The sequence below is a fragment of the Martes martes genome (genome assembly GCF_963455335.1).
Source record: "Martes martes genome assembly, chromosome: 7".
Lineage (NCBI taxonomy): Eukaryota > Metazoa > Chordata > Mammalia > Carnivora > Mustelidae > Martes > Martes martes.
In genome coordinates, this window is record NC_137894.1 from 11152450 (window position 1) to 11175669 (window position 23220).

A 23220-nucleotide genomic window follows, 5' to 3' on the forward strand; every position below is an offset into this window, starting at 1 on the left:
AAGTCTTCATAAAAACAGAGAAAGGCTGCAGGGGCCCTTAGAGGCATTTGGGAAACAGAGGTGTTCGCTGAGCTAATATTTACTGAATACTTTCTTGTGCCAACTCCGGAGTTCTCTACCATGTTGCAAAGAGAATTCCTTCTCTTGCTGCTGAGTTCGCATTTGAGTAGGGGAGACAGATAGCCACACGGGTCGTGCTCGTGCTACTGTGATGGGTTGGGGGGTTTCTTTAGCAGGAGGCGCTAAAGATCCTGTAAGAAGGGGATTGACCCAGGCAGGGGCTGTTGGGAAGGCATGCTTCAGGCGGCGATGCTTGAACTGCGTGCTGAAGGAAGAGGGAAAGGTCGTAAGAGGTGAGGGGAAGGAAGAACATGTCAAGGCAAGACAGCGGCAAGCGCAAAGGCCATGTGGCAGGACCACCGGTGGTGCAGTGAGGTCACAGAAGGCCACTGTGGCTAGTGTGGTGAGAACCAGGGGACATCCCATGAGACAAGGTCAGGGTTCTGGCTGGGTGAGTGAGAGCAGTGGTGAGCCTGAGTGTGGTGTGTCCTCCATGCTAAGGGGCTAAGACATACCCAGGACACGGTCTCTTTCCTCATATGGGACAGGCAATGTGATGGGGAGGGCAGTGCATGGACCAGGGCTCGAGTAGGAACAGAAAGAGGCCAGCGTGTCCTCAGGGACCTTGGCCCCTCACTGGAGCTGCATGGTCTTCACTGTGCTGTGCTCCACGATTCCTCCCACCGCCTCTGCCCAACCTTCCACAAATCACAGCTCCCTTGAACAGTTAATTTAGTCTCAAAGAGAACCTCATCTTCTAAATCTCAGAATACTCCTGCTGCGTGGCAGCAAAGGATAGAACATTGACCTCACCCTGTAAGGTAGTCGTCTCTTTCATTGCTCCTTTCTCTGTGTTCTCAAAAATCTGTACACACATATATATTTTTTCTTTGTCCTTAACTCATTTTTCTTAATTCTCTGTACTGTTCTGTCCTTTGCTGTCTGACGGCAAGTAGCAATTCTTATGTTCAAGTATGTTTGGGTGTTAGAAGTATTTCTAAAGGAAAATCAGTAAATGCATAAACTGACTGAATAAATTCACTGAACAACCAGCCTTTTGATCTGATCTGTTTCCTGTTTTTTCCTTAGTCCAGTATGTATGTATGTATTTATTTTAAAGATTTTATTTATTTATTTGAAACACAGAGAGCAGGGGGGAACACAAGCAGGGGGAGTGGGAGAGGGAGAATCAGGCTTCCTGCCAAGCAAGGAGTCCCATGTGAGGCTCGATCCCAGGACCTGGGATCATGACCTGAGCCGAAGGCAGATGATTAACAACCGAGCCACCCAGGTACCCCTTAGTCCAGTATTTATAAGAGAAAATCCTAACCTAATGCTTCTAATAATAACCATTTATTTTTTAAAAATGCTTTCACTTATTGGCTCTTTTTGTCATGTTTTAATATTCTAAAATCTTTTAAAAATGTAGAAAAATTCAAGAAATACAGTAGACATTGATAACAAGTACCATGAAGCCTTGTGAAATGTGAGTTTACGACTCAAGAGTTAAGCTGAAGCCCCTGGTGTTTCTCACTCTAAACCCACACTTGTCCTTTTTTACCTCCCCAAAAGTAAGGGAGTAGTTTTAGATCTCGTTACTGTTTTTGTGCTTGGTTTTAGCATTTTTTTTTTAAAGATTTTATTTATTTATTTGACAGGGAGCGATCACAAGTAGGCAGAGAGAGAGAGAGAGAAGGAAGCAGGCTCCCTGCTGAGCAGAGAGCCTGATGCAGGGCTTGATCCCAGGACCCTGAGATCATGACCTGAGCCGAAGGCAGAGGACTTAACCCACTGAGCCACCCAGGCGCCCCTTGGTTTTAGCATTTTATGATTTCTGTTTGTCTGTAAAGACAGTAATGACTCACACAAACAGCCAGGCACTGTTTGTGCTTTTACGTCTTTTTTCTCCACAACAATCCTATAGGATAGGTAATTTTCTCCATTTTACTTATTAAAAAATAAGATGAAGAGGGTTACCTGGCTGGCTTACTTAGTAGAGCCTGATTCTTGATGTTGGGGTTGTGAGTTTGAGCCACAGGGGAGTGGGTGTGGAGTTTACTTAAAGATAAAATATTTAGGGACGCCTGGTGGCTCACTCAGTCGGTTAAGCGTCCGACTCCTGGTTTTGGCTCAGGTCATGATCTCAGGGTTGTGGGTGTGAGCCCCGAGTTGGGCTCCCTCTGCAACAGGGAGTCTGCTTGAGGTTCTTTCTCTCCCTACTCCTCTCCTCCAGCTCCCCACTCATGCGTGCGGTCTCTCTCTCTCTCAAAAAATAAGTAAATAAAAATAAAATCTTTTTTAAAGAAATGGAGAGTCACAGAAGCTATTTGTTAACATCGGTAAGATGTAGGGCAAAGATTTGACCCAGATAGTTTGGGTTCTTGACCCGCCTCCTGCACAGCCTCCTCTGTGTCCCTACACAACAAATAGTTTTGCTTTCCGTGTTGAAAGAGTTTATAAAATGCCACACTGTGTATATCCTATAACTTGATTTTCCTCTGCAGCATCTCTGTTTCTGAGGTTGACCCATGTTGGTGATTTAAACCGTTTCAGGGGCGCCTGGCTGGCTCACTTGGTAGAGCACGAAACTCTTGATCTCCGAGTTGTGAGTTCAGGCTTCACACTGGGCATAGAGCTTACTTAAAAATAAAAATTAAAAACTAAAAAAAACCTGTTTCATAGTATTTTATATCATGACTTCCACAATTCATTGTTTCTCGTGTAGATGAACCTTGGGGTTTTCCAAAGGTTTATTACCAAAAACAGACAGCAGCAAAGTTCTTGTAAATATTTTCATTTACACGTGTAAGTGCTTCTCTAGACTATACAGCTTGCGCAGAGCTCTGGGTCTTTCCTTGGGCGTGCACATGAGTCACTTCAGTCAGTCCTGTGGAACTACCCCTTCCAGCTCTTGAGATTTATACGGACTCCTAACAGGGAACCCGATTTCCGGTGGCCTCCCAGTCACAGAAATACTTGGTCATTTCTGACTTCTTAATTTTTGCCAACCTCTGAGGGGTATGAAATACTGATCAGTGATCAGTGGCGTCGTTGAGTGTTTGTTTTCGTGTCTGTTAGGCATTCATGTTTCCAGTGGATTGTCTGTTGTATCCTTTGCCTGTTTTGGGGTAATTTGTTCTTACCTTGCCTATAGCAGTCCTTTATACGATCATGATATTGATCTCTTTCTTACCCGTTGGAGTCATCATAGACACCTTCCAGGTTGTGGTAAATCATCTTCTTTTGTGTACTTTTTGAAAATTGAGGTAGAACTCCAAAAAGTAAACAGAATTGCCACAGAGTGATAGAAGTTTGTAGGGTTTTCTTTGTTCTGAAATTTTGTGCTCATGTGCCTTAGTAGTTTATTGTACCAGATGCCTCATGGTAGACAGCCATGCTCTATGGGTCTGAAGCATTTTCTTGAATTATTTTGTGGTGGTTTCCTCCTGATTCTTAGTTTTATCTTTACAGAACTTTTTGTTTTGGGAAACTGCACTCTGGGAGGGGTCCCTAATATTACTACCTTTTTTTTTTCTGTCTTTTAAATTCTGCATTCTAGGGGCACCTGGGTGGCTCAGTTGCTAATAAGCATCTGCTTTCGGCTCAGGTCATGATCCCAGGGTCTTGGGATTGAGCCCCACGTTGGGCTCCCTGCTCAGCAGGAAGCCTGCTTCTCCCTCGCCCACTCCTCCTGCTTGTGTTCCCTCTCTCTCTGTCTCTTTCTGTCAAATAAATAAAATCTTAAAAAAAAAAATAAATTCTACTTTCTAGGAGATTTCCCCCCACTTTATCTCACAAGAGTATTTCTTTTAAGCTTTTTACTTCTCTTGTCATGTTTTATATCCAAGATCTTCCCCCTGTCCAGGGTTCTCTGAGTGTTTTTTTGTTTTCCTTGAACTTTTCCCCATCATTCATGTTAGATATCTTTTTCAGATGACTTGTCATCATTGGTGGTCTGCATACACATTTGGGAGCAGGGGACTAACCATCCGACTAGAAGCGCTGAGCGTGTGGGTGGGGCTTGGTGGACGGTTGACTGCCAGTGCTCACTGTCTGGTGATGTGGCTGGGCTGCTTCACTGGACGACTTGCAGTGGGGAGTTCCTTGTCTTAGTTGGTCAGATTTCGTGGACGAGCACCCTCCAGTCTCCTGAGTGAAGGCTGTCGGCCTGGCTCTCCTCATTCTGGAGTCTCCCTGGGAGGCAGAAGGCCAGGTGCTGGCTCCTCTGGTGTGTGTCCGCTCATAGGCTCCTGTTTCCGTTCACAGACCTCTCCTTTATCTTCTCCAGAGAATAACCTCTTTTGCTGGGCACAGTTGGAAATTTGGGTATCTTTTGTGAGTCTGGGTATTTGTTACTTCTAAGCGTTGTTGAAAAAAACCACTCCTTAGTTTTAACCAGAGGTACCTAGCTCGCCTCTGGGGGAGGGGGCGGTGGGGGGATGTGGCAGTCTAAACCAGCTTGGTTCTCATGCAGGTCCCTTAAGTCATTTCCCTTGCTGCCATTATTTTGTTGCTCTTGTTTTCTCTTTCATTTTCCCTTCTTTGTGGGCCTCCCTCTTTTTGAAGCACTACCTTTGCTGTCGTTCAGTGGAGTTGGGCAGGGGAGACGACGACTCTTGTGTTCCCCTCACCGTCTCTATCCGCAAGCCTTCTCCGTAGTTTGTGGCAAGCCCAAAGGACTTGTAACTTTTCTATCCTGCAGTTTTAGATAGTTTATCTGGTGGTGGGACTTTGCTGGGTTAGGCTCTAATCTTGCTTCTCATTTTATCTTCATAATGGCCTTCTGAGGCTGTATCACACCCCTCTTTACAGATGAGGAAACAGCATTTTGAGCTATAGTAAAAGGAAGATATAGAAGTCATCACTCTAAGAGGTGATAAAGCCATCATCACTCTGAGAGATGCTGTTGGGACCTGCACCTCGGGTTTCCCCGACTTGACAGCGACACTTGCTCCCAGGGCCTTAACCCGTTCCTCCTCCAGGGGTGCGATGGCACGAGGGATAGCTGGGTTTTCTCTGGGCGTTCAGGGCACAGGGAACAAAGACAAGATGTCTTTGCTGCAGGTGTTTTACGTCTCTACTCTGTTGGCCTGTTCCAGTGCAAAGAGCGGATGAGGCCAGTGAAAAAGGCTCTGAAGCAGCTGGACAAACCTGACAAGGGGCTCAACGTGCAGGAACAGCTAGAGCACACCCGAAACTGCCTGCTGAAGATCGGAGACCGGATAGCTGAGTGCCTCAAAGCCTATTCAGACCAGGAGCACATCAAACTCTGGAGAAGGCAAGTGACCGCAGCCTCAGACTGCCTGGTGCGATTTGGCAGTGTGTGTGTGTGGGGAGGGTTCTGTTTCTGTTTTATAAGAGGTGACACAGCCACCTAATGAGTCTTCCCCCCGATAAAAACCATCTATTGTACCCCCAGGCTTCAGTTTCTTTTTCCTGCAGTAGGCCATTCCACTGAGACCAGCCTTTTGAATAGGTAGGATGATGTCATTATTTTATGAGAGAACAGCAGGGAGACTGGATTTGCTGGCCTAGTCTCAGAACAAAGACTTGGTCTGTAAACCTGGAAGGAATAAAAGTCATCTAGTCTCACTACTTCACCCACCTCAGACTGATAATAATAACTGTTTGAATAGTTCTCTACTGGCACACGAGGGGAAAGAAAGATTAAAACCACCAGAGCTGTGATTTTTCCATTCTCTCTGATAATTGAAGAACTCTAGTAGTAATTTGTATTAATGCAATTTAATCCAGAACTTTAATTTGTAAGGCACATCATGGCTCACACGTACTCATTTATGTGTTCACTTTTGATTTTTTAGGATAACACAACTGGAATTTCTTTCTCAAAGATAATTGTAGCATTTAGTCTCTTTCCATAATCCAAAGTGACTTTGAACTCATGTACTTCATGGTTCATGTAATTATCCTAGTATAATATGCCCGATCCCAGTGGATTGGTTTCAAAAAAATGGATTTAAGAGAACTTTTTCATGATGCTATCCATAGTATGCTTCACACCCATTTAAGAAAATTAAGTTTCAGAATGTTATTTTTGTTCCCCTTTACACATCACCAACTTCTTCATGTGCCTAGCCACTGGGCTGTTTTTTTAGCCAAGTCAATCCCTGCTGGAAGAGAACAAAAGGTCATTCTAGTACGTAGATCTGTGGAGCTCGGCTTTCTGCCGTGCACTGGCGCCTGTGTGTTGAAGTGTGTGGGGGCACTGTAGACCTGGCTCGTAGTCGTTTGTGAGAAGGTCCTTGCCCTTTCCAGAGACACTGTCCGTGCTGAAGTGGGCATTGCAAGACCAGGTATGGTAGGTGTTGGAGAAGGAGGCGGGACCTGCAGAGGAGTAGTGCAGGAGGATGCCCTTCTGAGAGGCAGGCAGGTGTACTTGAGCTGGGCAGACTGCTTAGAGGAGAGTTTTCAGGCTTTGGCACAGGCTTTGGCACAGGCTTACAAGTGGGCTGGTGAGGGGGGCTGGGCGGGTTTTAGGCTTTAAAGGCAGTTTGTTAAGACCACTGAAGCCCACTCTAGAAGACCTTAAAAAGGAAGGGACAGTGCAGCAGGTTTATGGCTTTGGGAGCCAGTCCCGTTTCTGTGGGTGGCGTGTTGTGGTCAAACTGTTCTCTCCAAAGCATGGAAGCAGGTGAGACTCCTTTTCCAGCTCACCACGAGTACCGCTGCCTCGTTCTAGACACCCGTTCTGTCAGTCACTCCGCTGGCTGTGGTAATGCTTGCTAGGATGAGTGCAGTGGTATTGCGGGGAGGCACTGCTTGGAGTTCTCAGGAAGAAATGAGAGATCTTGGTGGTGACAGCTGGGAAGGAAGAAGGGGCAGCAACATGGGGATGCCCGGATATATGTAGGTCCCAACTGGGAAGAAGGGGGTAACGATGGATTGTGTGGCCGAATCCGGAGACTTCAGGACTTTCCTGGGTGCCGGTGAATTAAGGGATTTGAGCTAGGAGACCCGAACCCTTGTCTCCAGACTCCTTGGTCAGACTCTGTTCAAACATTGGCATCTAAAGACGTGTTAATGAAGTGCAGACCTGAAGGAATGTTTCTGTTACTTAATTTCTACACTTGGGTGAGGATCTGTGGCAGAATTTAGTAGCTTGTTGTCAGTAAAGAGAACAAAGTCATTTAACGCATTCTGTAGTTTACTTAGGGCTATTTTTTATTTTTTACTTTTCTTTAGGAACCTGTGGATTTTTGTTTCCAAGTTTACAGAATTTGATGCTCGGAAATTGCATAAGTTATACAAGATGGCTCATAAGAAAAGATCTCAAGAAGAGGAGGTAAAATACACATTTAATCCTAATTTATACAATCAGATAAAAACCAGTTCCACAGAATTCCTCCATTACTCTTTTTCCCGGGAGGATGGTCAGGGGAGGATACTGTTGGTGCCAGAAGGGTCCTTGGTTCTCTGCCCTCAATACAGATGGAGGGGGAGGTGCAGGAGGGTGGAGGTGCCCAGCACGGCCCTGCCTGTCCCCCACAGTGCGCCCTAACACCGTGTTACTTGTGCAGCGTCTCGGCATGCTCCCCTACTGGGGAAAGTAACAGTGACACTTGATGGGTGAAATAGCCAACGGATGCGAGCCAAAGCGAATTAAAACTCTGACAGGGAGTTGTTACCATGTGTTTCTCTGTCCTGGAGTCATTTATTCACCTATCTTGTGGCGGCTTACAAACCTGGCTCCTGATAAGTAACAGGGTTGTAGGCAGAGTACTTTTTCTCTTCTTTTCTGGGCCGTGTGTATTGGTGTCCTTCCAGCTTTCGTACGTAGCGTCCCAGCTGCTCGTGTAAGGGAACAGACACGAGAAGGTGCCCAGAAGTTCTTCCCTTCTCCGGCACGGGGGGATGGGGGGGATGGGCACATAAGTGGCTTCCCTGGTTCTGCAGGGGCCGCGTTCCTGAGGCCAGCATGCCTCTTTCCAGATCTGCTGACTTGCCGTGTGGGCCCTCCCAAATCAGCCACTCAGGGCCCATCTGTGAACATGGAACACCTCTGCCACTAACATGTCAGTGACATGTTAGTCCGTGACACCTGCTCACGGGACTTGCCAGCAAAGGGTGACTTCCTTGTTGGGGCAGCAGGTGCTGCTCTGAGAGGCTGGCGTGCGGCAGGAGCTCAGGGCAGTTCCTGAACAGGGTTTATGAGCGTGTCATAGACAGCAGGTCCGAAACCACGAGGGCCAAGAGAGGAATACTTGGAGGTGGTGCTTTCTGTACTGTTCTTTTTTTTTCCCCCTGTACTATTCTTGGGAATTCTGCCAGCCAGGGGGATTAAGAAGCTTTGGTTTCTTTTTGATTCTCAGGAGCAGAAGAAGAAAGATGATGTGATTGGTGGAAAGAAGCCGTTTCGGCCAGAGGCCTCAGGCTCCAGCCGGGACTCCCTGATATCTCAGTCCCACACCCCGCACAACCTTCACCCTCAGAAGCCTCACTTGCCCGCCTCCCACGGCCCACAGATGCACGGACACCCACGAGATAACTATAATCACCCCAATAAGAGACACTTCAGTAACGCAGGTAGGTCATGAAGTGGAGTTGTTTTGTTTTTGTTTTTGTTTTTTTAAATATTTTATTTATTTATTTGACAGAAATCACAAGTAGGCAGAGAGGCAGGCAGAGAGAGAGGAGGAAGCAGGCTCCCTGCCGAGCAGAGAGCCTGATGTGGGGCTCGATCCCAGAACCCTGGGATCATGACCTGAGCCGAAAGCAGAGGCTTTAACCCACGGAGCCACCCGGGCACCCTGTGAAGTGGAGTTTTAAGAAGAGATGCCAAAAGAATCATTTTCTTTTCTGAAGACAGCAGGTAGACCTGTGCTCCGTTCTCCTTCAGGACTTTGTTGTCTTCCGTCTCAGTGAGACGGAGGGTGAAGTAAAGGTCCAGAAGGCTGGTCGTTACTCCGGCGTGAAGAAGAACGTGGCCAAACAAACAAGTAATAGGCCGAGAGGAGCAGTTTACATTATACAGGATGGTGAAATGGTCAAAACTGCTAATACTGAAAGAGCCCTTGTAAATTGACAACAAAAGAATAACCAAATTGAAGAACGGGCAGAGGTTAGGAATAGAGAATTCATACAGGAGGAAATTCAGGGGGCCAGTATGACAGGTGACCAGCGCTACTCATAGGGAAATGTAAATTCAGGCAATAGCAAGCTAGCTAATTTTTTTGCCCATTCAGATCAATAAAAATGAAGAGGGTGGAATACATGGAAATTGCTAAGAGTGTGAATTGCTACAGTGTTTCCCGAAATTAATCTGAAATATCTAAATACATAAGCTTTTTATTTTTTGGTATCTACCAGGATGTAGGAGGATGCCATTCTGGTCTTAGAATGGCAAAAAGCTGGATATAACTTTGGATATCCATTAACAGGAGTATCATGAGATAAATGGTAGGACGTTGGTGCTTTATATATTATTATCAGTTATTAAAAAGAACGGGCTGGCTTTAGAAATAATGGGTGAGAAAGCAACAACAACAAAATCTGTATGTGTCTGTTTAGCTTTTTTAAGGGGACATTTATATAATACCAACTTTACTTTCTTTATAAATTTTGTGGTTTTTAAAAAAGATTTATTTATTTGAGAGAGAAAGTATGAGAGAGAGCAGGCGGGAGCAGGGGCGGGGTGGTTGGAAGGAGAGCAGCAGACATCCCACTAAGCAGGGAGCCGGACGGGGGCTTGATCCCAGGAGCCCGGGATCATGACCTGGGTGGACAGCAGAGGCTTAACTGACTGAGCCACCCACGCGCCTCGTAGTTCACCATTTTATTTATCCGGTTTAGTGGCATTTACTACATTCACAGTGTTGTGTGTAACCACCACTTGTCTCTTAGTCACTAAACATTTCCATCGGCTCAAACAGAAACCCCACATCCGTGAGGCAGTTTCTCCCCGTCCCCTGCCTGCAGCCCCCAGTGTGTATTCTGTCTGTGTGGATTTCTGTGTTCGGGACACTGCCTGTTAATGGACTCATTCTGTATATATGTGTCTGATTCATTCACTTGGCATAGTATTTTGAAGGTTTTCCACATTGTAACGTTTCTTAGTACTTCATTCCTTTTTGTGGCTGAACTGTATGGACACAGGCCACAGTCTGTTTATCCGTTCATCAGTGGATGGGCGTTTGGGTTGCTTCTGTTTTTTTGGCTATTGTGAGTAATACTGCTGTGAAATATTTGTGTGTGAGTATTTGAGGACCCGTTTTCGAGTCTTGTGGGTGTATGCCTGGTAGTGAAATTGCTGGGTTATATGGTAATTCTAAAGATTTTATTTATTTATTTGACAGGGAGAGATCACAAGTAGGCAGAGAGGCAGGCAGAGAGAGAGAGAGGAGGAAGCAGGCTCCCTGCAGAGCAGAGAGCCCGATGTGGGGCTCGATCCCAGGACCCTGGGATCATGACCTGAGCCGAAGGCAGAGGCTTTAACCCACTGAGCCACCCAGGTGCCCCTATATGGTAATTCTAATTCAATTTCTTGAAGAGCCACCAAGCTGTTCTCCATAGTGTATGTTTGAATAAGCACAGAGAAAGACGTGAGAGCACACCCAGTACCAGTGACCTTATGATGCCGGGAATGGAGGTGGGGATTGCAGGAAGTTAATAATTTCTCCATCTGTTGCTTCACTGGTTAATACTGAGCGTGGATTTTAAAAATACAAGTAAAAAGAAAGGGAAAAAAGCATATAGAATCAAAGCCAGAAGTACATAGAACATACAGAAGTCATAGTACAGGATTTTACGGAAGGTCACGTAGTCTGTAATAACCAGAAGTGGTGTGTGTTTCTTTCTAAACTTCGGTTTTACGATTTCCATTTGATTCTTTCGAAAAATTCATTTCAGTCTTTCAGTAAAATTCTCAAGCTTTTAAGAAAACTTAATTTTTCCATCTTTTCCTCTTTTTTTGAACATACGAATTACAGTTATTTGAAAATCTTAACCTGCTAACTCTAGGGTCTAAGTTATTGTGCGTCATTTTCTGTAGTATGTTTATTTCTCTTGGTTTTCAGTCCTATGGTCCTGTCTTTAGGTATGCCTAGTTAGTTTTGATTAAATGGGGGAACCTGTGGGGCGCCTGGGGGGCTCAGTCATTCAAGCATCTACCTTCGGCTCAGGTCATGATCTTGGGGTCCTGGGATCGAGCCCCTCTCCCTCTGCCCCTTGTTACTGTTTGTGCTCTCTCCCTCTCTCTCTCACTCTGTCTTGCTCTCCCAAATAAATCTTTAAATATATATACATACATGGCAGGGGGGGACCTATGTTGTAGAAATTGTGTAAGCTCCAGATGGTGTTCCTTTCCCGGGAGAAGATTCCTTCTTTCCTCCCCTGGGCACATGGAGTGTGAGGCGATCATTCTAATCTAGTCTGTCTCTGGTTCCTCATCCTGGGGCTTAGCTCTTAAGGGTGCTCAGCGGACAGCCTGTAGTAGCATTCTCTGCCCTCTCCCCTCCTGCAGGCCTTGACCTCCAGGCTTGGTTTTGTCAGCACCGTGAGACTGCCCCAGACTGCTCTGCTGTTCTGAGGCTTCCGGTTTAGGGTTTTTAGCCTTTTGCTCCCTGCAGACTCAGCACGTGTGCTAAGGGAAGACTGGTTGTGTGTTTGAGCCTCTCAGCTCTGCCATGCCTCTCCAGCCTAGAAGGACCTGGAAGGCTCTGCTGGTGTCTCTGGTCCTGTGCTGGGAGCAGCTCAGATGTTCAGCCTCTCACCTGTGCTCAGAATCACAGCCGCACCCTCACCCCCCCACCCCCGCCTGCAGTGGCTTTGGTGGTCACCTTCTACCTCTCGGAGCTTTTCTGCTCTTTGGAGTCTTACTCCTGCTCGTTGTGATGGCCCTGGCTGTTCTTGATGTCTCCAAACAGGTAGTTTTTGTTTACGTGGCGTTTCTTACTGTCCTTGGCGGAGTGTGATTCTGCTATAAGCTGTTCTAAACTACCTGGAATAGAAGTCATGTCTTCTGATCTTAAAAATCCAAGTAGTTCAGAAGTAATTGATCGCCATTTGATTGAGGGCGAGGAAAGGTAATTAACTGTACAAGGTGACTGGGCAGTGTTCCATGTTCCTAGATCTAATTGTATTATTGGGCCCGACTTTTTCCTGGTATCAGACCAGTTTTTTTGTTATTTGTGTGACGTTACTGATTTTATATTCTGATGCTTTGAAAGAACTCTTCTTAGTCTGCTCACTGTAGTCTTTTATTTAAGTCTTGGATTCTTCACCCATGTCCTTAATAGCTCAGTACTCCCTAACCAGTGACCTACCTCCTGGCAGATTCAAGAAGAAAGAAAAGCACTGTTTCGTTTCTCTGGAAATAAAGGGCTTGGCTTGAGATGTAAGCATCTCCGCCACTGCCATACCACAGACACTGGCACCCTGTTGGAAACACTGCTTTCCATTTGGTGTGAAGCCATCTTCAAGTGATTTGTTTTCATGTTGTGAAGGTGTCGCATTTTTGTCGTTGTCCATTAAGTTCATTCACCGGCATAGTCATCGTTTTTTATTTGTTGGTGGTCTGGCCCGACCCACCTTGGATCAGCAGTGCCGTGAAGCCACTGGTTGACTGTATGTTACTTGAATGGTGTCAGAGTCTAAGTTGCACAGGTTCCTTCATGGTGTTACTTTTTGGCTCTATACAAAAGTGCTTAGAAGACCAGCAAAATGAGTAGAGACATCTGTCTGTGGCATATTCTTGGTGTTAGCATGGTTGTAGATAGAAGATGGATTTCCTGGGAGGCCATGGGTATGGGAATATATATATACATATATATATATGTGGGTATATATTCCTTCTGGTTAAGTCTAAGGTTGCCCATAACAAAGGACCACAAACTGGGTGGTTTTAGAACAATGGAAATGTATTCTTTCCCACTTCTGGAGGCCAGAAGTCTGAAGTCGGTGTCAGCCGGGAGACATAAAGGAAAATCTGTTCCCAGCCTTTCTCCTGCTATATAGTGCCTGCCAGCAGTCCTCTGTGCTCTTTGGGGGCTCCATGGTCCCCGTTGCTGGCGCCCTCGCTGAATGGCCTTCCTCCCTGTGTCCGTCTCAGTGTCCCTTTCTCTTTGAAGAATATCTTGGATCTAGGGCCCAGTCTAAATCCAAGATGATCTCATCTCGAAATCCTTAATTTACATCCACAAAGACCCTATTTCCAAGTAAAGTCATACTGTAGGTTCTGAGTGGACATATATTTTGGGTCACACTTGAACCACTGTAGCCTCCATTCCTGGACTTTTGTGTGTTCACTGCCTTTTTTGATTCACATCAGTGTAATTCTTCTCAGGGGAAAAGGGAGGCTGCAGAAGCAGAAACATTTCAGTTTGGTCCTGTCCTTGAGAGCTAGCGTACTCATCCAGATCCGCAGTTAAAGGTGTTACTTTTTACAGGAGGAGGTTCATCTCGGTGGTGTGGGCTGGGAAAGAGTAGTAGATCAGTATGAATAGTCTGGACATACTTTCAGAGACCAGGCACGGTGTATGGTACTAGCAGGTAAACAGACTTTCGACATGTAAACAGAAGGTACTGCCTTGCATCTGTGAAACTCAGCGGGTTCTGTTTTTTCAGTTAATGTTTGGTTTTCTTTTTCTGAGTGACATCTCATTTTAACGGTCGGCCCCAGATTGGAAGGTAAAGAGGCTTGGAAAATAAAAAGTAAAATCTTAGGATTTCCTAAGAGAAAGGCTGTGAATTTTCTTTTGCCTTAAAATTTGAGAGAGAGAATGTTGGGACTCAGTGCTGGTATGTTTACCAGCAGCAAAAGGCGACGCAGGAGGAAATTTAATGTGTTTCTATCATACGTGTCTGCCTTCGAGTTTAAACCTCGGTGGGTGTGAAATTCAGCCATTGTTGCAGTCGTGAAACTGTTGTTTGTTTTCCTGCAGATCGAGGAGACTGGCAGAGGGAAAGAAAGTTCAACTATGGTGGGGGCAACAATCCTCCATGGGGTAGCGACAGGCACCATCAGTACGAGCAGCACTGGTACAAGGACCACCATTATGGGGACCGGCGACACATGGACGCCCACCGCTCTGGGAGCTATAGACCCAACAACTTGTCCAGAAAGAGACCTTATGACCAGTACAGCAGTGACCGAGACCACAGGGGACACAGAGATTACTACGACAGGTAAGCTGAAGGTCCCGAGATGCAAGGTGCTGACCTCTGCTGGGAGTTCTACTCTTCGAGGGGGAGAGACAAGTGACATACACACTCATGTACTTACTAAATGTTCATTGAACATCTCATCATGTGCCAGGCATGGTCCCTAGTCTGAGCGGATGTTTTTGCCGTCAGAGCATCCTTAGGGTGTTGGGGAGGAATCCTGGTGTAGGCAGCTGGCACCATGTGCTGAGCGGAGGGTTGAAAGAAGGGGTTTTGGAGGGGAGGGGGGTGGGGGGTTGGATGAGCCTGGTGGTGGGTATTAAGGAGGGCACGTACTTCATGGAGCACTGGGTGTGGTGCATAAACAATGAATTTAAAATTCACTAAATTTAAATTAAAAATTAAATTTAAAAAAATGAAAAGAAAAAAAAAGTAGAGGTTTTTGAGTTTTTCTCCTGGGGGCTGAGGAAGAGAAGAGGTTGCTAATTCTTGCCTTGGGCCCTGAAGAGTCTGCTAAGCAAAGAGAAATGGAATAGGTTATCACAGGTCAGGCCAAGGGTTGGCACCCAGAGAGGGAAGCCTAGAAGATGAACACTTTGGCTAATAAGGGGTTCAGGGCCAGGTTAGAGGTCTGGAGTTGTATTCTTTGGGTCATAGGGAGCCATCTGCAGGGTCATCATTCTGCAGGGTCATCATTCTGCACGTACAGGAAACATTTTCTCCCTTCCTCTGAGGGAAGGTAGAGAAGTGGTAGCCTTAAAATTAAATTAGAGTCTGCAGCCCAATTATTAAGCTCGGTGCATGGTTCTCAGGAGGCAGGATACTGTGATGGGTCCCAGCCCATGGTCCTTGTCGGCCCCAAGCCCACAGTTGAGGGGCGAAGAGCTTTTGAAGTCGTACCCTGTCTACAGCTGTTCAGGACCGTATGAGCCCGTTACCGTTGTAACCTGTGAGTTAGTGGCTACGGGAAGCCTGAAGTGGTTTTGTTCTGTTCTTTCTAGTTTTAGGACTTGACTGTATTTTAACCTCATAGCAGCTTTGGTTTTCCTTAGGCTAATGACATGCTTTGTTCGGACTTGAATTTAAATTTGGGAAGTTTTATATAAATATCTCCTCATTTCTGGAGGATCTGGTAACACATTAGCACAGTGGCTCTGGCCAGGTAGCAGCTGTCTCCTCTAGAGGCTCCGTGTCCCCTCAGCGCCCCCCCCCCCCCCCCCGTGTCATCTTGTCAGCTTCCAGTGGGCATTTACCCTGTAATTCTTGGTCTAGATCTGTATTTCCATTCAGTGTCACTTTTTTTTTTTTCCCTGCCTGAAGACCTTTTCATTTGGTGGGGTCTGCTGGTTCTTTCCACATCTCTGTGTCTGGGAAAGCCTTTGGTTGGCCTTCACGTATGAAAGATACCTTTGCTGGGTATAAATTCCGGATCAACACGCTCAGTACTTTTTTTTTTTTTTTTTAAGATTTTATTTATTTATTTGACAGACAGAGATCACAAGTAGGCAGAGAGGCAGGCAGAGAGAGAGGAGGAAGCAGGCTCCCTGCTGAGCAGAGAGCCCGATGCGGGGCTCGATCCCAGGACCCCGAGATCATGACCTGAGCCGAAGGCAGAGGCCTTAACCCACTGAGCCACTCAGGCGCCCCAACACGCTCAGTACTTTAAAGGCGTTCCTCTTCTCTCAGCTCGAACTGTTTCTGAGGAAAAAGATCTGTCATCTTTATCTTTGTTTCTTCTCTTTACGTAACGTGTTTTTTCCTTTGTTCCTAATTTTTAGCGATTTGATTATAGTGCATCTTGCTGTATTTTGCCTCGTGTTTGTTTTGCTTGGGAAGTGTAGAGCTGCTTGAATCTGTGGGTTTATCTTTCTTATCAAATTAGGAATATTTTTTTACCTTTATTTCTTCTGTCCTCCCTCTCTCTCACCTCCTTTGGAGATTCCACTTTTACCTGTAATTAGGCTGTTTGTGTTGGTCTCCCAGCTCACTGATGCTGTTTATTTTTTTTTTGTTTTGTTTTCTCTCTGTCTCTGTTGGATAGTTTCTATTGCTATGTCTACAGGTTCACTGAGGTTTGTTTTTCAATGTCTAACCTGCCTTGAGGCCCATCCAGTGTATTTTGCATGTCACACATTGGAGTTTTATTTCTAGAAGTTGTATTTGGGCCTTTTTCCCCCCCAGTTTAAATCTTCTTCTAACCTTTTGAAATCTGGAATACAGCTTATAAATAGTTTTATATCCTTGTTGGCTAATTTACCGTTTGGATTAGTTTAAATTGGTTAACTTATTTCCTCATTATGGTCTTAGTTTCCTGGTTTTCTCCATGCCAAGTAATTTTTTTTTAAAGATTTTATTTATTTATTAGAGATCACAAGTAGGCAGAGAGAGAGGAAGGGAAGCAGGCTCCCTGATGAGCAGAGAGCCTGATGCGGGGCTCGATCCCAGGACCCTGAGATCATGACCTGAGCCGAAGGCAGAGGCTTTTACCCACTGAGCCACCCAGGTGCCCCCATGCCGTGTACTTTTTGGTCAGATGCCTCACTGAGTGCCGGATGTGTTATATTCCTATAAACGTTCTGGAGCTTTCTCGTGAGACACAGATTACTTGCCAACAGTTTGATGCTTTCCGGTCTTGCTGTTAAGATTCTTTAGGCAGAATGGGAGCCGTGGTCTGGCAGGGGTTAATTGTTCCCACCACTCGGGCAAGAAGGCTTCGTTGTACTCTACTGATGTCCCTTGAAGCTTGTTTTTTGGTATAGCTGGTGAGAACAGGGCACTGGCACCTCTGACCCTCCGGTGGGTTATTTTCTGGCTTCGGGTAGTTTCTTCACGTGCATACCCTGAACAGTTGTTCACTGAATCCCAAGGGGAACCCTTTCCATGTCTTTGAACTTCTTTCTGTCTCCCGAATTCTCTTCTGTGTTCCATCCTCTGAACTCTAGCTGCCTTGGTTCTGTCCCCGCCTCTCAACTCTGGGAGTCTCCCCTTCCCTGCGCTGAGGCCTGGACGCTGGCTCAAGGCAGTGAGGGGGTTTGTTAACAAGCTTCATCTCCTTCGGTTTCCATCCCTCAAGGAATCACTGTTCTTTGTTACCTGACATCTGGTGTCTTGAGAACCATTGTTCTGTACATTTTGTCCCCTCTCTCTCCCTCTCTCTCGTTTAATGAGGGGAAAGTTATATAGTATGAGTTAACTGTTTCAAGGTGAACAATTCGGTGACTTAATTTAATACATCCACGGTGTTGTGCTGTCATCACTGCCTCGAGTTCCAAACACTGATCACCCTAGGGAAAACCCCGGAACCATTACACAGTCACCCCATTCTGCTGTTTCCCCAGCGCCTGATCACCAGTCTGTATTTTGTTTTCATGGATTTACTTCCCTTGGATATTTTGTATACATGGAATCCTACAAGATGTGCTCTTTTGTGACTGGCTTCTTTGAACATGTAGCATCATGTGTGAGTCTCACCCGCATTGGAGAACGTGCCTGTACTTTGTTTCTTTTCATGGCTGAATAATAGTTCGCTGTGGTGCTGTTTATCCATTCCTCTGTTGGCGGACGTTGAGTCGTTTCCACCTTTGGTGCTAGTAAATAGTGCTCTGTGGGGCACGTGGGTGGCTCAGTGGGTTAAAGCCTCTGCCTTCGGCTCGGGTCGTGATCCCGGGGTCCTGCGATCGAGCCCCACATCAGGCTCTCTGCACAGCAGGGAGCCTGCTTCCTCCCTTCTCTCTCTCTGCCTGCCTCTCTGCCTACTTGTGATCTCTCTCTCTCAAATGAATAAATAAAATCTTTAAAAAAAAAATAGTGCTCTGTGAACACAGGCGTAAAAGTATTTGTTTGAATACCCATTTTCAGTTATTTTGGGCATACACCTAGGAGGGAATTGTTACTCATATGGTAGTTCTGTTACTGACTTCCTAGAAACCACTGGTTTTCCACAGTGGCTGGAACATTTTTACCCTCCTACTAGCAACGTACAAGAGTTGCCATTTTCTCACATCTTTGCCAACACTTAACCTTCTGTGTGTGCGCACGTGTGTGTGTGTGTGTGTGTGTGTGTGTGTTTAAACATGGCCATCCTCATGGGTACGAATCAGGGCTAGCTCATTGTGATTTTGATTTGCATTTCCCTGATGATTAATGGTCATTAAAAATGTTGAACATCTTTTCATGTGCTTAGTGGCCATTTGTAGATCTTTGGAGAAATGTTTGTTTGTGTCCTTTGCCCATTTTCATATTGGGTTGTTTGTCTTTTTGTTGTTGACTTGTACCAATTTTCTCCTAATGGGATAACAAGTAGTTTACTATGGTGCTAATTAAAAATTTTAATATTCCTCACATTGAATCAATTTTTAAAATAATTTAATTAACCCGTCAGTTATTGTTGACCGTTGGGGTTGATCGTAGGTTTTGCTGTTACTAATAACTTCTCAAATAATTTCCGTGGCTCTTTTTCTCCTGGGCCAGGTCAAAGAATATGAAAATGTTCGTAGGTCTTGCCAGTTTTCCTGAAGGGAGTACAGCTTTACAAAGCCACCAGTGATTCAAGTGTGTACTTGTTTCACTGCAGACTTGAGGCTTATGTCATTTCATAGGATGTGTTTTGCCAATAAGTGTAAAATAGCCCTTTGTTATTGCTTTTGTGGGCTTGTTTTTTTTTGGTTTTTTTTTTTTTTGATTCCTTGTAAAGTAAGCATTTACAGACTGAGTCCTTTGGAAGTGTCCTTGACTGTGAAGGCACTGGGAAGAGCCAGTGGAGGAGGGAGAATGGGAGAGGTTCCGTCTTTCAGCTAATGCTCGCATCTCCATTTCAGGCACCATCATGACTCCAAGCGGAGGAGATCCGATGAATTTCGGCCTCAAAATTATCACCAGCAGGATTTCCGACGAATGTCTGACCACCGCCCCCCTATGGGCTACCATGGCCAAGGACCCTCGGACCATTACCGCTCTTTCCACACAGACAAATTGGGGGAATATAAACAGCCCCTGCCCCCCCTGCACCCTGCAGTCTCAGACCCTCGCTCGCCCCCTTCTCAGAAGTCTCCCCATGATTCCAAGTCACCCCTGGATCACAGGTCTCCATTGGAGAGATCACTAGAACAGAAAAACAACCCAGATTATAACTGGAATGTTCGGAAAACATAAAGGACAGCTGGGAAAGAAGGGGAGAGCAAGAGTCATTAAGCACCTGGATATTTTTGGTCTGATCCAATGGGAGCCAGTTATCTAGACCAGTGAGTGGAGTTTCTGGACATGCTGCTGCTGTCAGCTTGCCGGCCGAAGGAGCGCCTCAAGGAGTGGGGGGCGTTTCACTCGGTCCAGCTTGGGTTTGGGTCGCCACTCCTGCACTTTGACACCCCATCCCATTCTAGCCTGGTTCGAGCCCGTCGCAGCGATGGGTGCTAGGAGGAAGAGGTGACTTGTGTGTACCAGCTTCGCGGGCTGTATTTCCCCAGTGAAGGAAGACGGGATCTTAGAGTCGTGCTGTTTTGTTGCCGGGGCCCGCGCGCCCTGAGCCTGGGTGTGGAGGGCTGGGTAGGAGCGTGTGTGTGCAGGCTGCGGGGACCTGCTGGGCGGCCCACGATGGCTTCACTGTGACGTGACATGCTGCTGACAGGGAGCGGGGCTTGGGTCTCGCCTCGGGGGACTTGAAGGGGCGCGGGCACACTCCTCCGACATGTTCTTGGGAGAAACCGTACACTTGGGCTTCAGTATGACATCTGTGGTGCAGGGGGACAGGGGAACAGCTTCCGCGGCGGCCCCGTCCTGACCGACACTAATTTTTCCCACACTATCTATACATTTCAGAGGCTTGGTCTCCGGCGTGGGCCTCCTTCGCCCTGGTGCCAGGGAGGCGAGGGCCCGTCTGGCGGACTTCTGAGGACTGTGAGCAGCCGGCACTGGCGTTGGCGTGGGTCTTCCTTGGTTGGGAGTGGGCTGAAAGCGGGGCTGGGGTGGGGGCGGTGTGGCCAGGGACCTGGAATCCCTGGTGCATTTCTGATCCTGGGACGAGAAGTGTCCGTTGAGGGCCGGGGGGCGGCGGGGGAGGCTTGGTGCTGGCAGGCGCCAAGGGGGGCGGGGTGCAGGTACAGGTGGTGAGTGGGTCTCGTGGGGAGAGGGGGCTTGGGGTGTTGTGCCAGGTCAGCCTCTGTAGCCACCTTGTAGTCACTTTAGTTTCCTCTGCCCAGCGTGACGCGGAGCCCACGTCTGCTGACCCCGTGTGGCGGGTGGACCGGTGAGGCTCAGCGACCTGCGGGGAACAGGCTCCCTCAGCTAGGCAGGCAGCAGTAGACTTGAACTCCAGTGTTGTTTAGAATGAGATCAAATAAAGTACAAATGTAACTTAAGAGTTTTTGCAAACTAGGAAGCCTCCGAGGCCAGGGGACTGCGCTGACGGTCAGAGTGGTGCAGGGCCGAACGGAGTCAGAAGGCGAGTTGGTTGCACCAGTTAATTAGGCTGCTTTCGTTCTCCTGATGCTGGGCCTTCCGTTCTCCTCTTTCAGAATATCCTTGCCAGTATTGTGTGAATATCCAAAGGCCTTTCTGGGTGGACGCACTGACTTGAACCTACACTGTGCCTAAACGTGTCCAGGCTCAGAGCTGGTGAAAAGCTTCCCGTTGGGCACGCACAGGGCTCAACTCCCTGAACTAACCTGTGAGGATGTCATAAAATGATCATCACTTACCTGCCGGTACCCTGGGCAGCACCATTAATGCCTTTACTAGCAAAGCCCCCAGTCCCAGCGCCTTAGTGGAGCAGACGTGGCTCTGCTGGGTCATTGCTGCTCACTGTGCGCAGCGCCCTGGGGCTGGCCAGCGTCTGGGTCCTCACAGCTTGTGCTGGGAGTAGTGGGCCTGCCCCGTCCTTATTTATCTCCTCATGGTACTAGGGATGTTCAGCGTGGGCTCAAAGGGGGTCAGCGTGCCCGGAGCACAGTGCAAAGGAACGCGTAGGAGCCCCTGGCCGTGGTCGTCCCACGGTGACTGCTCGGTGAGAGAAGAATGTGTCCGCTGTGGCCACCACCAGCGTAGCTTCCTGCTGACAGTACTGACACTACCCTGTGTTTCTCTTGTGCAGGCTGCAGTGGAAGGCTAGGTCGGCTTGCCGGGTCCTGTGGGGGTGGGGGGGGACGGATGAACACCAGCACGTCTCTCCCCGCGGGAAGTCAGGCCGTGTCCTCTGGGAGGCGCGGCATCCCCCTTCCCTTACAGGAAGCCAGGAGGAATTAGCGGAGGCCCCGAATTTCATGGCTCAGCGAGGGTGATTGTCTGAGGTTGATAGGAGATGTGAGTTATTCCCAAAGATGTCTCATCATGAAGAAAAAGGAACTTCCTTTTGTTTACATTCAGGACTTGTAGTGCCATATGATGTAGCAAAAGGCAATATTCGCCGGATCAGTGTTAAATTGATTATAAAGTTACAGTATCCCCATAAAAGCATCTGTTTTAGGTGTTGAAGTATGTTTGAAGACTGGGCTGGGAAAAAGGAGGCATTTCCTCATTGACCTAAATCAGTATGAATACTGTATGCTCTTCTCAGAAACAAATTTGCACAGGTAGGAATTCTCTCCCTTGCGGGTGGGATAAACCGCCCCAGGAATCCGTGAGGGTGGCGGTCCATGGAGCCTAGCTTTGAAGGATTTCATAATCGGGTAGAAACAGCGGGGGTCGAGGAAGAGGGCCGTTAGCATCATCTGAGATCTGAATATGAACAAGGATTAACACGGTGTACCACAGCCCTGGGAAAGGGTGCCGTGAAAGCCCAGGTACATCACCGTGGTCTTCTCAGAGACGGCTGCAGAGAAACAGCCAGATCCTCTGCAGAGCCCCATCTGATGGCCCCAGGGCGGCCCTCCCCCCTGCCCCTTCTAGTCATTCCTTTAGCCCTTCCACGGGAAACCGGAACACTGCTCCCACCGTGCTGCAGACGTTGTAGCCTGATGCCCGAGAGCTGCATCGGGACGTGTGGTGCACACGCGAGTCCGCTACGAATTCACACAGGGACACTGGAATCCTACAGACCAAAATCCACTCGTCAGCAGGAGCGGGGGCCCAGGGCCCAGCGCCAGCGGTCTTCCGGCTTGTCTGAGGGCTGCCGTGTCGGGCGAGGAGAGCCAGGCCAAGGGTCCAGGCTGCTTTAGTCCATCCGGACCCCACGCGTTTGGGGACGGATGGTTTTTCTTTATTGTAAAATTGTGGACTTTTAAAACCTGTTGACTAAACAGTAATTAATTTATATTTGTGAAAAATGCCACTGTCCTAGTGATTTCTGATGTAAATAATGTTGTTTATATAGTATGTATTAAATTTTCCTACATTGTAAAACTGCTGTACTTTTGATTCTTGTATATTAAAAAGTGTTACTAAGGATTTCTAGAATTGGGCGAACACTGTCACGTTGCGTTGGGTTGGCGGGAGCTCTGACTGGCCGCACCTCTGGCTCCCTCCCTCCCCTTGGTCCCTGGGTCGTTCAGACTGCTTGCCAGCTTGTGAAATGGAGCCTTTTAAAGTCTCATTGTTTTTCCCTCTGGGGCCAGTTGGGGTGGTGGGTCTGGGACCTGACCACGGGGTTGGGGGTCCGGGGGTTCTGAGATTTTCCCCGAGGCTAACAGCCCCCTGGCTGAGCAGCTCCTGTCCTCAGTGTCCTCAGCACCGGGTGGTGGGGGCGGGGAGAGCCAGAGGAACTGCAGCCCCTTAGTATTCCCTTAGTATCCCGTGGTGGTGGTCGTGGTGGTGGTGGTGGTGGTGGTGCCGGTGCCGGTGCCGGTGCCGGTGCCGGTGCCGGGGATGGAGCCCGGGAGCCCAGGAACGTGCGTGTGAAGACCTGTGTTGTCCAGACAGGGGACCTGCCCCGCCCCCTCCATCCAGAGGAAGTGACTGGGCCGTGTCTGCCAGCCCCCAGCCTTGAGGGCAATTTAACAGTTGGGTTATATATTCATGAAGGGGGAGAGAGGCATTTTATAATGGAAACACTGACACAATGTTAACTCGAGCAATTTGGCACGGGGGCAGGCCCAGCTCCTGCGAGGCCCAGAC

The 23220-nt window shown here is 47.5% G+C and overlaps 1 protein-coding gene across 2 annotated transcripts in view; it reads left to right on the top strand.

The window, feature by feature from the left end:
• Window positions 1–22505, top strand: part of CHD2 (chromodomain helicase DNA binding protein 2) — a 116153-nt gene extending 93648 nt beyond the window's left edge. For both annotated transcript variants that reach the window (XM_080809522.1, XM_080809523.1), the window contains exons 35-39: window positions 5160–5338; window positions 7264–7363; window positions 8391–8604; window positions 13959–14202; window positions 18996–22505. In XM_080809522.1, the coding sequence (XP_080665648.1) occupies window positions 5160–5338; window positions 7264–7363; window positions 8391–8604; window positions 13959–14202; window positions 18996–19329 (1071 nt within the window). In that variant the 3' untranslated portion in view covers window positions 19330–22505. The remainder of the gene's footprint in view (window positions 1–5159; window positions 5339–7263; window positions 7364–8390; window positions 8605–13958; window positions 14203–18995) is intronic.
• Window positions 22506–23220: the final 715 nt, after the last annotated feature.